At 42.3% G+C, this 17,311-nt stretch overlaps 1 protein-coding gene across 4 annotated transcripts in view; it reads left to right on the top strand.

Annotated features, from left to right (window-relative positions):
• LOC117529405 (endophilin-B2-like) overlaps window positions 1–17,311 on the top strand; it is a 117,890-nt gene that overhangs the window by 61,978 nt on the left and 38,601 nt on the right. For all 4 annotated transcript variants that reach the window (XM_034192176.1, XM_034192174.1, XM_034192175.1 and 1 more), the window contains 3 exons: window positions 7,302–7,325; window positions 7,459–7,548; window positions 10,980–11,080. In XM_034192176.1, coding sequence (XP_034048067.1) covers window positions 7,302–7,325; window positions 7,459–7,548; window positions 10,980–11,080 — 215 coding nt within the window. The remainder of the gene's footprint in view (window positions 1–7,301; window positions 7,326–7,458; window positions 7,549–10,979; window positions 11,081–17,311) is intronic.

Here is a 17,311-nt window from a genome sequence, read left to right as displayed (position 1 = left end):
TTATAATGGGGTTGTTGTTGTGTGGGCCGCTGAAGAGGAGGTACTGCTGGCCCACCACCACCAGATGGCGCCCTGCTTGAAGTGCGGGCTTCATATCAACCGGGAGTGACAGCTGTTACTTGTCATCAGCACCAGCTGTCACTCATCCACATCACCACCACCATAAAGGCCAGACTGCAACTCCACCTCCCCGCTGAGAAATCAGCAACCTTGGAGGTAATTTCTCTGCTGAATTTAAACTGACTAATAGTCTGAACTTCTTTGCAGCCGTTTTCCTGTGGGTGTTGCCTTATCTGTGGGATTGGCGTTTGGTGTGATCAGCGACAGCTTCGCTTCACACCCCAACCAGATAAGTGGTTAGACAGGAGCTGCACGAGTGTGTGACGGGAGGTGGAGGTGCTCCCTCCCAAAAGAACACAGACTGTGGGATTACTGAGTGTGCGTACTCACACTCACCTGTGCTGTTTCTGTTCTCTGCCAGCAGTACCAGGTCTGACAGCTGGAGACAGTGACCACCTGGGGACCCAGGACTTGGCGGCTCCGGTGTTCTTCAGATCCGTTGGTGGTGAGGGCCGTGTGGGATCCGGCTCGGTTCTGGACGGGCGTCTCCTATCCTCAAGCCTGCCCACATGTCACCCAACGTGTAATTGACTATAGTCCCAAACTGATTGTTGTCTGTATTCCGTTGTGCACAATTTACAACATTAAATTGTTACTGTTTGGCTTATCCATTGCCCGTTCTTTTACGCCCCCTGTTGTGGGTCCGTGTTCCTACACTTTCACAACAGTTGTACCATCATAAAATACTGTCTGTAATAGAGAGATTAATTATGAAATGTTTGGGCAGCTGTTATGACCATAGTTGTACAAAATGAAGGGGATTTGGGGGGCTTCAAAGGTTTTTATTTAAAAAAAAAAAAAAGGTAATTTCAGCTGTATTAGGCTTGAGTCTATTCCTCTTCTCTCCAGTTTTGGGGAAGACACTCTCACACGGCACAGAAGCATATGAAGATTGATTTTGTCCAGCTTGTAAAGAGTTTGATAAGTGACTGACTCCATCCTCTCCATCTCTCCTTGCAAATTTACTGCAGTGAATGGTTCTGGGGAGCATTAGCATGGCTAAAACCCTTCAGCTTCTGGGGGTCTTGAATTTTGTCTGTTGGGCAGCACAGTGGCTTAGTGGTTAGCATTGTTGCATCACAGTAAGAAGGTCATGGGATCAATTCCCACCTGTGGCCTTTGTGTGGAGTTTGCATGTTCTCTCCATCCTGTCCTGGGTGTTAGGTGAATTGGAAATTTATAACTGTCCATGGCTCCCTTGTAAAAGAGATCTCGATCTCAAGGGGACTAACCTGGTTAAACAAAGGTTAAATGTCATCAGTAGACTTTTTTTTTTTTTTTTTTTTTTTTTTTTTACACACTTCGTTGCCTGAGATGCGTCTCTGCACACATGGTGAGCAAGTCCTATGTCCAGCATGAAAACACCAGCCAGCACCTGCATGTGCAAAGTCACAATGAGACCCACATTAGCAAAATACGTTTCAAAAGAATACTGAATAATGACTCTTTCTCTACGATTGTTCTGTCTGAGTTATTTTCATTAGTTACTTCATCCAAACCATCAACATGTTTATTAGACCCCATTCCTACCAGGCTGCTCAAGGAAGCCCTACCATTATTTAATGCTTCGATCTTAAATATGATCAATCTATCTTTGTTAGTTGGCTATGTACCACAGGCTTTTAAGGTGGCAGTAATTAAACCATTACTTAAAAAGCCATCACTTGACCCAGCTATCTTAGCTAATTATAGGCCAATCTCCAACCTTCCTTTTCTCTCAAAAATTCTTGAAAGGGTAGTTGTAAAACAGCTAACTGATCATCTGCAGAGGAATGGTCTATTTGAAGAGTTTCAGTCAGGTTTTAGAATTCATCATAGTACAGAAACAGCATTAGTGAAGGTTACAAATGATCTTCTTATGGCCTCGGACAGTGTACTCATCTCTGTGCTTGTTCTGTTAGACCTCAGTGCTGCTTTTGATACTGTTGACCATAAAATTTTATTACAGAGATTAGAGCATGCCATAGGTATTAAAGGCACTGCGCTGCGGTGGTTTGAATCATATTTGTCTAATAGATTACAATTTGTTCATGTAAATGGGGAATCTTCTTCACAGACTAAAGTTAATTATGGAGTTCCACAAGGTTCTGTGCTAAGACCAATTTTATTCACTTTATACATGCTTCCCTTAGGCAGTATTATTAGACGGTATTGCTTAAATTTTCATTGTTACGCAGATGATACCCAGCTTTATCTATCCATGAAGCCAGAGGACACACACCAATTAGCTAAACTGCAGGATTGTCTTACAGACATAAAGACATGGATGACCTCTAATTTCCTGCTTTTAAACTCAGATAAAACTGAAGTTATTGTACTTGGCCCCACAAATCTTAGAAACATGGTGTCTAACCAGATCCTTACTCTGGATGGCATTACCCTGACCTCTAGTAATACTGTGAGAAATCTTGGAGTCATTTTTGATCAGGATATGTCATTCAAAGTGCATGTTAAACAAATATGTAGGACTGCTTTTTTGCATTTATGCAATATCTCTAAAATCAGAAAGGTCTTGTCTCAGAGTGATGCTGAAAAACTAATTCATGCATTTATTTCCTCTAGGCTGGACTATTGTAATTCATTATTATCAGGTTGTCCTAAAAGTTCCCTAAAAAGCCTTCAGTTAATTCAAAATGCTGCAGCTAGAGTACTGACGGGGACTAGAAGGAGAGAGCATATCTCACCCATATTGGCCACTCTTCATTGGCTTCCTGTTAATTCTAGAATAGAATTTAAAATTCTTCTTCTTACTTATAATATACTTATTTTGAATAATCAGGTCCCATCTTATCTTAGGGACCTCGTAGTACCATATCACCCCAATAGAGCGCTTCGCTCTCAGACTGCAGGCTTACTTGTAGTTCCTAGGGTTTGTAAGAGTAGAATGGGAGGCAGAGCCTTCAGCTTTCAGGCTCCTCTCCTGTGGAACCAGCTCCCAGTTCAGATCAGGGAGACAGACACCCTCTCTACTTTTAAGATTAGGCTTGAAACTTTCCTTTTTGCTAAAGCTTATAGTTAGGGCTGGATCAGGTGACCCTGAACCATCCCTTAGTTATGCTGCTATAGACGTAGACTGCTGGGGGGTTCCCATGATGCACTGTTTCTTTCTCTTTTTGCTCTGTATGCACCACTCTGCATTTAATCATTAGTGATCGATCTCTGCTCCCCTCCACAGCATGTCTTTTTCCTGGTTCTCTCCCTCAGCCCCAACCAGCCCCAGCAGAAGACTGCCCCTCCCTGAGCCTGGTTCTGCTGGAGGTTTCTTCCTGTTAAAAGGGAGTTTTTCCTTCCCACTGTAGCCAAGTGCTTGCTCACAGGGGGTCGTTTTGACCGTTGGGGTTTTACTTAATTATTGTATGGCCTTGCCTTACAATATAAAGCGCCTTGGGGCTACTGTTTGTTGTGATTTGGCGCTATATAAAAAAATTGATTGATTGAATTGATTGAAAAGAATACACAAAAGTGCTGCATTCCTCCAGCTGGAAGGTGTTTGACTGTGACGGCAGCAGCGGCATGTGATTTGTGCAAGAAGCATGTTTCTGCCTGGGTTTTTTTTTTTTGCATCATGGTGCCTCTCTGACAGCTGGTCCCTATTACTGCCAAAAACTATTACTGCTGACATGTCTGTGAAAAACTTTATTTTATTATATTTATCTCCTGGTGGCTGGAATCCAAGAAACTGTGCTGCAGCTGTGCATCAGTCATGCTTTCTTGTGCACATGATAATTTGAATAAAATGTATCTGATTTTCATCAAATTTGATCTGAACTTTGCAAATAAGGGTAACTCGTGAGTGTGAGCATGATCTGGTTTCACAAAGATCTTCCAAGGACAGAGGTCATTGATTGTCATTGAACATCCCCTAGCACCTGTAGTGTGTGGGGGTACTTGCTTGTTTTTACACAAACGTTTTTTCCTCTATACCTATCAAAACCCATTGACACAAAAAAGTCAATGAAAAAAATCCACTTGATTGTTTTTGTGCACAAAGCGACGTGTGTTCCGCTGACCTCCTGTGTACTTTGATTTCTCGTCACACTGTGAAGTGACCTCATCGCACTGATGGACCAGAGAGACAGCGAGAAAGATGCAGATACAAACAACAAACACTGAATCTTAATTTAAATCCTGTATCAGAAACACTTTCTCCAGGTAACAAATGTTTACCACAAGGTGGCGCAGTGCATCAGGTGTTGATTCTCAGAATGTGGAGTAAAGTTCAAACTGGATTTGGGCTCCAAACCAAAATCAGTAGCTGCTGAAGCGTGAGCTCAGCCGTTTGTTGTTAAATCTCGTAAGTCATTTGGAAAAGTGAAATACAGTAAAACTGGCATATAATGGATTCAGGTGGACCAGTGATTTTTGTCCATTAAATTCGAAATCTGTTATATGTATGTAACGATTAGTTACAGTCAGGGGGTGCAGAACGATCTACAGGGAAGCCCCACACCAATTAGGGTCGCCTATTTCCTTGATTAACTGCCAGACCTTGAATCAGGACCTGCCTTATTTAACCGGGTCAAAACTTCATTTGAATAAAAAAACAAACAAAAAAACGCCTGCCTAAAATAAGCGCCGGTGTTGCAAACCGAACGGTCCCCCTAAAAATCAGTTTCCCCCCCCCGCCTTCACTGCGCATGCGTCATTAGCCACGGTTCACCAATTATGACCTCGTTTCTGCCCTCCTCCAGTCATCATCTGTCTCAGCAACACATATCTGAAGCTTTTGTACAACGATCATTTTCACATAAATTCAGCATTATTTCATCATAAAAGATGAAGGAAGCGATCACACACCAGCTGCTAGCTGATGCGTTCACTGCGCGTCGGTCATTTCAAAGCATCACGGAATATCACCTCTTTTCTGCTTAAAATGGCCTCGTTTCTGCTTAAAACTGACTTTAGAATGATTTAAGAGGTTTTAACTTGTCATCTGATGGTTAATAATCCCATTAATCTGTTTGATCGCTTTAAGTGAAGAGACTCTGTTTTAGATGAGCGGTGGAGCTCCAAAATGACGCATGCGCAGTGGAGGGGGGGCGGACCGTTTGGTCTGTGACACCGGGCATTATGTGCATTAAAAAGAATACATTTAGTCAAGTCACTCTTTTTTTTTTTTTTTTTTCCTAAGCTCACTGCGGCATGGTACCTTTAAAATCCTAAAGCATTATTTATGCTTCTCCAGTGCTGTAACTCCGCGGCTATGCAGTGATGTTGACATGCGTGTGACTGTTTTAAAGTTCTCTGTCACGTTGGTGGGCGTCTTAATGGAATTTTGTGCAGGAACAGTGGCTTTTTCTGGATCAATTTGTCCCTCAGTGAGCGCCACTTCTTTATACAGTCAACCTTCCATACCAATGTTGGGTGCAATTCCCCCCCAACCCTGCCTGTTGATTAAGTCATGTGTGCCCAGCCAATGAACAGCTGGGAAATGTCAGGACTTTATCTGTGGCTGCAGCAGGTGCAACACCTGCAGAGCAGGTGACCTCCAGCAGCAGCAGGGTCGGTGACACCTGCTTCATGACATCATTTTGAAACTGAATCATTGAGCCTCGCAGGGGCGTAGGTTTGCATATGGACCATAGGGACAAGTCACAACCAATATTTTGGGATGGCAAAATAGTCCCTACCAATATTTAGCATTTTTTTATATAACAAAATCATTCACTTTTTTTTTTGCGAACTCGATACTATAATTTTAGTCGTCACGTTTTGTGTTTTTGACGTGCCAGAGTGACAGGGTTACCCATGTTGCAATTTCATTGGCTCACATTCTTCTCACATGGACGTAAACAAAGCGCATCTCGTGGTGGCAGGCAGTGCTTCATTTGTAAAGTGGGAGGTCCCGGAGCGCAGAGGATGGGTGGCTCTGGTGCAGAAAAACGAGAAGGGCGGGGGAGGGGGGGGCTTGCAAACAATGCTGTGTGCCACACTTAAATAAACTGCACACCCACACAAACACGCAGACACACCTTCACAAATGACACTAACACCCTGCCTTTTCCTCAAAAATTACTACATTTATGTTTGCTGTCTGTCTCTCTACTTTTGTCACTTTTGCGCTCTCTTTCATACTTTTCCCTCATTTCAAAAGTCACCGAACGCACTTTACCGTAATATATGCAACATATAGCATACTGTTGGAAAGCACGGGTTCTTGGCTTGCTGTCAGTGTTGAAATGTTTCAGAGTGAGGGCTTACATGAGAACTTACGGTAATGAGAATCAGCGGCGCACTAGTGTGAAACTTCCGTGTTTTTCCTCTGCGTTATGACATCACAGGCTTACGCTTACCGTAATACACCATATATCATTGGAAAGCCCTTTTTGTTTTGGCAAATTAGGTTGCCAGATATCTACAACTGCATTATTGATGAAGAGAATAGATTATACATCTTTGTTGCAAAAACCTTTTTTTTTTTTTTTCTTTTTTTTTTGTTAGCTCCACAAGTATTTTTTTTGGTTGTCTTGTTCTCTCAGGTGTAGGGCCTATAGAATAGATTCGTGATTTTGGGTGCAATTTTGTTATTTAAGCTATTTGTTTGTTTTCCTACACACTTAATAATGTAAATAAAGTGTTAAATTTTTCAGCATTATGTCGTCATATGTTATGTATTATGCTGTACTTGTGCGTCTAATGGTATGAGTGGGTTAGGGGGTGGTGGTGGTGGGCAGGGGGGCCGGGGGGGTGGTATTGTCCCTACCAAAGCTGAGACCAAACCTACGCCCTTGGAGGCTCGTGTCCACAGAAATCTGCTCATTACTCTAAGATGAAAATGAATTTCTGCCACACGCTCTTAAAACACTAAATGATAAGGTTTTGATAAAATGATCGTGAACATCTCCAAGAAGGCATGTTTGGTCAGTTTAACACACACACACACACACACACACACACAAAATATGTGTATCAAGGTGATGTTTCAACAATGTATATTTTGTGGATGTATTGTATGTATGCTGTATAAAAACACACACACACACACATATATATATATATATATATAAATATATATATATATAAATTTGTTAATGAGTGATAAATCGTGTTTTTCTACATTTAAGCCAATGAAGTGTCTTTCTGTATTTGAAAATGTTCCATTTCAAAGCATGATGTGACACGTCAGCCTGGACACCTGACTGCTTTTCTTTTCTTTTTCTTTTTCATGCTGTTGCTCTCAGCTTCTGAGTGAAGAAGTGGACAAAGTAAGTAGAATTATCATAACTTTTCTCAATTTAAAAAAAAAACGTGATCGTGTGTGTGTGTGTGTGTAGCAGCACTGAAGAAAAATCAAATGTTGTCATCCCTTCATTTTGGCGGCTTTGTTCCCACTTGCAGGCCGAGCACGAGCTTCGTGTCGCTCAGACTGAATTTGACCGACAAGCAGAGGTCACCAGACTGCTGCTGGAAGGCATCAGCAGCACACATGTGAGTTCATTCCAACGAGCTGGAGACCCAGCTGTTACTATCCATCAGACCAGAGGATTTTGTTTCTCATGTTCTGAGAATCCTTCAGGTGCCTTTTACTATGGAGTGGCTTCCATCTGGACACTCTACCATACAGGCCTGATTGGTGGATTGCTGCATAGATGGTTGTCCTTCTGGAAGGTTCTCCTCTCTCCACAGAGGAATGCTGGAGCTCTGACAGATTGACCATTGGGTTCTTGTTCGCCTCCCTGACTAAGGCCCTTCTCCCTGATTGCTCAGTTTAGACGGGTGACCAGCTTTAGGAAGAGTCTTGGTGGATCTAAACTTCATTTACAGATGATTGAGGCCATACGCTGCCTGGGTCTGAGGCAGTATAGACGATTGCTAAGGGCGAGGTCCATCCGGAGGGGGGGCACCACAAATTAGGGGAGAAAAATTTGTCAATTTCCACTTTTCTTATACTAAAAGTAGTTATAAATATAAGCCCATTTTGAGTTAACTGCATAGCAAAGCCTATGAAATAATAATAATGATGATGATAGTTTCCTTCTATTATATATATATATATATATATATATACACTCAACAAAAATATAAACGCAACACTTTTGGTTTTGCTCCCATTTTGTATGAGATGAACTCAAAGATCTAAAACTTTTTCCAGATACACAATATCACCATTTCCCTCAAATATTGTTCACAAACCAGTCTAAATCTGTGATAGTGAGCACTTCTCCTTTGCTGAGATAATCCATCCCACCTCACAGGTGTGCCATATCAAGATGCTGATTAGACACCATGATTAGTGCACAGGTGTGCCTTAGACTGCCCACAATAAAAGGCCACTCTGAAAGGTGCAGTTTTATCACACAGCACAATGCCACAGATGTCGCAAGATTTGAAGGAGCGTGCAATTGGCATGCTGACAGCAGGAATGTCAACCAGAGCTGTTGCTCGTGTATTGAATGTTCATTTTTCTATCATAAGCCATCTCCAAAGGCGTTTCAGAGAATTTGGCAGTACATCCAACCAGCCTCACAACCGCAGACCACGTGTAACCACACCAGCCCAGGACCTCCACATCCAGCATGTTCACCTCCAAGATCGTCTGAGACCAGCCACTCGGACAGCTGCTGGAACAATCGGTTTGCATAACCAAAGAATTTCTGCACAAACTGTCAGAAACCGTCTCAGGGAAGCTCATCTGCATGCTCGTCGTCCTCATCGGGGTCTCGACCTGACTCCAGTTCGTCGTCGTAACCGATTTGAGTGGGCAAATGCTCACATTCGCTGGCGTTTGGCACGTTGGAGAGGTGTTCTCTTCACGGATGATGCGAAGGAGATGTGTTGCACTGCATGAGGCAAATGGTGGTCACACCAGATACTGACTGGTATCCCCCCCAATAAAACAAAACTGCACCTTTCAGAGTGGCCTTTTATTGTGGGCAGTCTAAGACACACCTGTGCACTAATCATGGTGTCTAATCAGCATCTTGATATGACACACCTGTGAGGTGGGATGGATTATCTCAGCAAAGAAGTGCTCACTATCACAGATTTAGACTGGTTTGTGAACAATATTTGAGGGAAATGGTGATATTGTGTATGTGGAAAAAGTTTTAGATCTTTGAGTTCATCTCATAAAAAATGGGAGCAAAACCAAAAGTGTTGCGTTTATATTTTTGTTGAGTGTGTGTGTATATATATATATATATATATATAATAAAACATGCAAACTCCACACAGAAAGGCCACAGGCAGGAAATTGAACCCATGATCTTAACCACTAAGCCACCATGCTGCTCAAATTGAGATACAGTAAAAAAAAAAAATATATATATATATAATATGAATGACTCATTTATTTATTATTTATTTATTTGTTTATTTCTGCTGGATTGCATCAAAAACCCTCGTCCCCCCGACTACGCCTCCATATCCTGTCCATGAATATCACAAACAGGATTGGTGACAAGGTGCAGCCCTGGTGGAGGCCAACCTCCACCGGAAACGAGTCCGACTTACTGCCGAGCACCTGAACACAGCTCTCGCTTTACGAGTACAGAGATTGGATGGCCCTGAGGAGGGACCCCCTCACTCCATACTCCCACAGCACCTCCCACAGTATCTCCCTTGGTACCAGATCATACACCTTCTCCAAGTCTACAAAACACATGTAGACTGGGTGGGCATACTCCCAGGAACCTTCCAGGATCCATCTGGGAGGAGACACCAGGGAAGATCCAGGACTAGGTGGAGAGATTATATGTCCACACTGGCCTGGGAACGCCTCAGGATCCCCCAGTCAGAGGTGGTCAATGTGGCACGGGAAAGGGAAGTCTGGGGTCCCCTGCTGGAGCTGTTGCCTCGCAACCCGGACCCGGAAAAGCAGTTGAAGATGAGTGAGTGAGCAATGAGTGGATTGCATCAATGTTAATGTGCCTTCATCCGTGATTTACTAATTCCTGATTCCTGAGGCATTTCGGGGTGAGATTCGCCTAAACTGACTGAACCCAAAATAAACTGTTTCCTTGGGGGGGATAGAGGCTTTGAGCAGAGTTTCTCTCTGTCATTTTGACAGCAGTGATTGTCAATGTCAGCAGCTGTTTACACTTTTATTCAAGCCAGTCTCATGGGGGATCTGGGGGGGGGGACGATACACACTTATGTTGTGTTTAGAGTTAGGAGTAGGGGTTCGAAATAGTAAAAATAAAAAAAAGTGTCACAAAAATGTCGCTCATTTTGTGATGGGGCATGAAAAAAGCATGAGACTGGACTGGAAATGTCATGTGGCTATTTTTTTTAAAGCCATTTTCCCTGCCTGTAATGGCTAAAAATGCTACAGCATGGGTGTAAGCTTATTTGTTTATTTGTGTTACATACAGTTCATGTTGTCTGTATTTACTAATGCATCATTAACACACACACACACCAAAAAACAAACAAAAAACGCATCAAGTGGCATTGTCTAGATACAGTGCTGTGAAAAGGTTTGTGCACCCTTGAGATTTTACGTTTGAAATTTTTTGCATCATCAAAAAACAAACAAAAAAACAAAAATTCAGGCTTTTTATATTAAAATTCTAAAATGTTGCCATTTAAACTCTCAGTGAAAAGTAATCTCTACATCATGAAATAAAAGCCAAAACGATGGTGTGAATAAGTGAGTGCACCCTTTAGTATAACATACAAACCATCACTTTTATATCCAGTTTTCTTCAGACAAGTCAAGGGATGGATACATCAACATTTTCAAGACACTAAATAAATCTTGGACTTTATTTACATCAGTTATGTAGAAATGAAAACAGTGTGGTACTGTGTAGTAAATCTGTGTGCAGCAGACGGTTATCAAAACTGTAGCTGCTGTTAAACCAAGTCCACAGTCGTGACCGTTTGGTGTTTTGTGTCGTTTCTTTTTCTCTCCTCAGCTAAACCACCTGCGCTGTCTGCAGGATTTTGCAGAGGCTCAGTCCACATACTACGCCCAGTGTCATCACTACATGCAGGACCTGCAGAGAGAACTGAACAGGTGTGATTGGAACGCACTTGCTGACTGCTCTTACCATTACAGCCAACAAAGCTCATTTTTACCCACAAGAGGGCAGCATTGTTCCAATTTGTCTTGTTCTCTTAGAAGCTCTCAACGCAACTTTAAAGACAATCAAAGGGCTATTTTTATTTCTTCTGATCAGCTTTTAATTTATGCCGTGTCATTTTGTTGTTTGGTGGATCACAGGATCACTCAAAAACTTGGAACAGATTTGACACAACTGTGAAAAGATGACATCACAGCCCAAATTAAAGCTGTTAAAATTTGAAACGGATTTGCAAAAAGGAGTGTTGCCATGGCAGTGTACAGTAACTGAGGCTTTATGATGTGACAGTGCAAAAATGGCGTGTTTTAGACCTCGACAAGAGGATGAAGTCAGATGTCTACAGACATTTTTTTCAAGTGTTGTTTCTACAAACTGATCGTTTGCAGCACAGTTTAACTTCAGTGTTTAGTTAAGTACCATATTTTCCAGAGTATAAACTGCAATTTTCTTACTCATTTGGGAAGTCATGTGACTTATAGTCCTGTCCAATCTGTTATCACCTGTTTATTTGCCAATCATACTTATTTTGGCGCACACCAGGAAGCTGAGTGCTTCCTGTATTAATCCACTGTTCACCTCCCTCTTTGTCCATGTGACTTTTTTTTTTTTTTGGTCCAAATTACATCAAATAACATCAAATATGTTTGTGACTTTTTTTCTTTTTTTTTTGGTCCAAATTACGAGGTCTGTTATAAAATTATCGGACCTTTTTATTTTTTGCAAAAACTATATGGATTTGAATCACGTGTGATTGCATCAGCCAAGCTTGAATCTTCGTGCGCATGCGTGAGTTTTTTTATGCCTGTCGGTTGCGTCATTCGCCTGTGAGCACACTTTGTGGGAGGAGTGGTCCAGCCCCCTCGGCGGATTTTTATTGTCAGAAAAATGGCTGAGCTACTGCCGCTTTGCTCCATCAAAATTTTTTCAGAAACTGTGAGAGACAGCCAGGTGGAAACCATTCGGAAAATTCAGATGGCTTTCGGTGAAGATCTTATGGGCATCACACAGATTCAGGAGCATTACAACCGGATTAAAGACGGCCCACAGCAGCTGAGGGCGCACCGCGCTCGAGCGGCCATTGACAGGCTGAAACGACCAGATCATTTCCAAAGTAAAGGCTGTGTTGATCCGGGACGTCATCTGACTACCAGAGAAATGGCAAGAGAGGTGGACATAGCACTTTTTCGGCACATTACACTGTTACAGGAGATTTTGTAATGAAAGACGTGCGACAGAATTCGCGCGTCAGGACGGAGCAGCGTAATGGTGCAGAACAAAAAGCACCTCTGTGTTGGGGAGCTCAAACTTGGGGTACCAGTAGCACAGAGCCTTTGAGACAATAGTACAAAGTGTGGAAGGTGCAGAGGGGTGCTTAAAGATGGGTGTACAGGGACCACCTGGTGAGCTGGGTTGGTCTAAGCCTAACCCCAGCACTGGCCCAAAACTTAACCCTCACCCTGGGCATAGTGGGTTCGCCTGTTGAGCTGGGATCGTCCAAGCCTAACCTGAGACCCACATTTATTTGTCCATTTTGCTCATTTTTTTTCAATTTAAAAGTTCTTATGTTAAGTAACAGCACATGCTGTGGTACGTTTGTCCGCGATTAATCTCACCCCCAGGGGAACGCTGCATTTAAAAGTGAGTTCCACACACAGAAAAAGGTGCAACTTGTACTCTGGTGTGATTTATGTTTTTGCTCTGCATTTTTTGACGTCAATATACTCACATGTGGCTTATACTCTGGAAAATGTGTGCGGTTGTGTTTGGAAGTTTGCAGTCACCATGTCGTGGTAATTTGGGGCATTTAGCGATGTCTTAGAACTGTTTTTTTTTCCTAGGGTGGAATGATTGTGCAGCAAACATCATTAATGATGTATAAAAAATAATTGGGTGCACAAGTTTGAATTTATTTAGGAGCTTCTCTAATCCACACAGGGTCAAAAGTATACATCAAATCACAACAAACAGTTGCCCCAAGGCGCTTTATATTGTAAGGCAAAAGCCATACAATAATTACAGAAAAACCCCAACGGTCAAACGACCCCCTATGAGCAAGCACTTGGCGACAGTGGGAAGGAAAAACTCCCTTTTAACAGGAAGGAACCTCCAGCAGAACCAGGCTCAGGGAGGGGCAGTCTTTTGCTGGGACTGGTTGGGGCTGAGGGGAGAGAATCAGGAAAAAGACATACTGTGGAGGGGAGCAGAGATCAATCACTAATGATTAAAAGCAGAGTGGTGCATACAGAGCAAAAAGAGGTGAATAAAAAGAAACACTGGGTGCATCATGGGAACCCCCCAGCAGTCTAAGTCTATAGCAGCATAACTAAGGGATGGTTCAGGGTCACCTGATCCAGCCCTAACTATAAGCTTTAGCAAAAAGGAAAGTTTTAAGCCTAATCTTAAAAGTAGAGAGGGTGTCTGTCTCCCTGATCCGAATTGGGAGCTGGTTCCAGAGGAGAGGAGCCTGAAAGCTGAAGGCTCTGCCTCCCATTCTACTCTTACAAACCCTAGGAACTACAAGTAAGCCTGCAGTCTGAGAGCGAAGCCCTCTATTGGGGTGATATGGTACTAAGAGGTCCCTAAGATAAGATGGGACCTGATTATTCAAAACCTTATAAGTAAGAAGAAGAATTTCAAATTCTATTCTGGAATTAACAGGGAGCCAATGAAGAGAGGCCAATATGGGTGAAATATGCTCTCTCCTTCTAGTCCCTGTCAGTAGGCTTCATGGATAGATAAAGCTGGGTATCATCTGCGTAACAATGAAAACTTAAGCAATGCTTTCTAATAACACTGCCTAAGGAAAGCATGTATGAAGTGAATAAAATTGGTCCTAGCACAGAACCTTGTGGAACTCCATAATTAACCTTAGTCTGTGAAGAAGACTCCCCATTTACATGAACAAATTGTAATCTATTAGATAAATATGATTCAAACCACTGCAGTGCAGTGCCTTTAATACCTATGGCATGCTCTAATCTCTGTAATAAAATCTTATGGTCAACAGTATCAAAAGCTGCACTGAGGTCTAACAGGACGAGCACAGAGATGAGTCCACTGTCTGAGGCCATAAGATCATTTGTAACCTTCACTAATGCTGTTTCTGTACTATGATGAATTCTAAAACCTGACTGAAACTCTTCAAATAGACCATTCCTCTGCAGATGATCAGTTAGCTGTTTTACAACTACCCTTTCAAGAATTTTTGAGAGAAAAGGAAGGTTGGAGATTGGCCTATAATTAGCTACGATAGCTGGGTCAAGTGATGGCTTTTTAAGTAATGGTTTAATTACTGCCACCTTAAAAGCCTGTGGTACATAGGCAACTAATAAAGATAGATTGATCATATTTAATATCGAAGCATTAACTAATGGTAGGGCTTCCTTGAGCAGCCTGGTAGGAATGGGGTCTAATAGACATGTTGATGGTTTGAAGGAAGTAACTAATGAAAATAACTCAGAACAATCGGAGAGAAAGAGTCTAGCCAAATACCAGCACTACTGAAGGCAGCCGAGCATAAAGATATGTCTTTGGGATGGTTATGAATAATTTTTTCTCTAATAGTTAAAATTTTATTTGCAAAGAAAGTCATGAAGTCATTACTAGTTAAAGTTAAAGGAATACTCGGCTCAATAGAGCTCTGACTCTTTGTCAGCCTGGCTACAGTGCTGAAAAGAAACCTGGGGTTGTTCTTATTTTCTTCAATTAGTGATGAATAGTAAGATGTCCTAGCTTTACGGAGGTCTTTTTTTATAGAGCAACAGACTCTTTTTCCAGGCTAAATGAAGATCTTCTAAATTAGTGAGACACCATTTCCTGTCCAGCTTACGGGTTATCTGCTTTAAGCTGTGAGTTTGTGAGTTATACCACAGAGTCAAGCATTTCTGATTTAAGGCTCTCTTTTTCAGAGGAGCTACAGCATCCAAAGTTGCGCTCAATGAGGATGTAAAGCTATTGACGAGATAATCTATCTCACTCACAGAGTTTAGGTAGCTACTCTGCACTGTGTTGGTATATGGCATTGAAGAACATAACAAAGAAGGAATCATATCCTTAAACCTAGCTACAGCACTTTCAGAAAGACTTCTACTGTAATGAAACTTATTCCGCACTGCTGGGTAGTCCATTAAAGTAAATGTAAATGTTATTAAGAAATGATCAGACAAAAAGGGGTTTTCAGGGAATACTGTTAAGTCTTCAATTTCTATGCTATATGTCAGAACAAGATCTAAAGTGCGGTTAAAATGGTGGGTGGGCTCATTTACATTTTGAGCGAAGCCAACTGAATCTAATAATGTATTAAATGCAGTGTTGAGGCTGTCATTCTCAGCATCTGTGTGGATGTTAAAATCACCCACTGTAATTATCTTATCTGAGCTAAGCACTAAGTCAGACAAATGGTCTGAAAATTCACAGAGAAGCTCACAGTAACGACCAGGTGGACGATAGATAATAACAAATAAAACTGGTTTTTGAGACTTCCAATTTGGATGGACAAGACTAAGAGTCAAACTTTCAAATGAATTAAAGCTTTGTCTGGGTCTTTGATTAATTAATAAGCTGGAGTGGAAGATTGCTGTTAATCCTCCTCCTCGACCCGTGCTTCGAGCATTCTGACAGTTAATGTGACTCGGGGGTGTTGACTCATTTAAACTAACATAATCATCCTGCTGTAACCAGGTTTCTGTAAGGCAGAATAAATCAATATGTTGATCAATTATTATATCATTTACTAACAGGGACTTAGAAGAGAGAGACCTAATATTTAATAGACCACATTTAACTGTTTTATCTGTGGTGCAGTTGAAGGTGCTATATTATTTTTTCTTTTTGAATTTTTATGCTTAAATAGATTTTTACTGGTTATTGGTGGTCTAGGAGCAGGCACCGTCTCTACGGGGATGGGGTATTGGGGGGATGGCAGGGGGAGAGAAGCTGCAGAGAGGTGTGTAAGACTACAACTCTGCTTCCTGGTCCCAACCCTGGATAGTCACGATTTGGAGGGTTTAATAAAATTGGCCAGATTTCTAGAGATGAGAGCTGCTCCATCCAAAGTGGGATGGATGCCGTCTCTCCTAACAAGACCAGGTTTTCCCCAGAAGCTTTGCCAATTATCTATGAAGCCCACCTCATTTTTTGGACACCACTCAGACAACCAGCAATTCAAGGAGAACATGCGGCTAAACATGTCACTCCCGGTCCAATTGGGGAGGGACCCAGAGAAAACTACAGAGTCCGACATTGTTTTTGCAAAGTTACACACCGATTCAATATTAATTTAAGTGACCTCCGGTTGGCGTAACCGGGTGTCATTACTGCCGACGTGAATTACAATCTTACCAAATTTATGCTTAGCCTTAGCTAGCAGTTTCAAATTTCCTTCAATGTCACCTGCTCTGGCCCCCGGAAGACAGTTGACTATGTTTCCTGTGTCGCTAACTTCACATTTCTCAAAACAGAGTCGCCAATAACCAGAGTTTGATCCTCGGTGGGTGTGTCGCCGAGTGGGGAAAAACGGTTGGAGATGTGAACGGGTTGGTGGTGTACAGGGGGCTTCTGTTTAGAACTACGCTTCTTCCTCAGTCACCCAGCCGGCCTGCTTTCCCGGCTTCTCGGGATCTGCTGGGGGACAGCTAACGGCGGCTAAGCTACCTTGGTCCGCACCAACTACAGGGACCTGGCTAGCTGTAGGATTTTCCAAGGTGCTGAGCCGAGTCTCCAATTCGCCCAGCCTGGCCTCCAAAGCTACGAACAAGCTACACTTACTACAAGTACCATTACTGCTAAAGGAGGCCGAGGAATAACTAAACATTTCACACCCAGAGCAGAAAAGTGGGGGAAAGACAAGAGAATCCACCATGCTAAACCGGCTAAGAGCTAGTAACTGCGCTAAGCTAGCGAATTCCTAAAAACACACAAAGTGAATAATGTGTGAATAATTTAGAGGTGATTCAGCAGAGTGCTTTAGTTAAGGCACGTGAAGATTACACTGTGAAATAAATCGTTATCTAGTTAACTAGATCAATCTAACTACACAGATTAAACAGCTAACAGATACAGTGAAACACCGCTGTGCTCCGGAACAGGAAGTGATACAATACCGCAGTGAGAGCCAACCACCAGTGACTAACATATAGTGGTCCCTCGCTGTAACGCGGTTCACC

The sequence above is a fragment of the Thalassophryne amazonica genome, chromosome 17 (genome assembly GCF_902500255.1).
Source record: "Thalassophryne amazonica chromosome 17, fThaAma1.1, whole genome shotgun sequence".
Classification (NCBI taxonomy): domain Eukaryota; kingdom Metazoa; phylum Chordata; class Actinopteri; order Batrachoidiformes; family Batrachoididae; genus Thalassophryne; species Thalassophryne amazonica.
The sequence above is the reverse complement of the archived record's forward strand: the minus strand, read 5'-3'. Positions and strand labels throughout refer to the sequence as shown.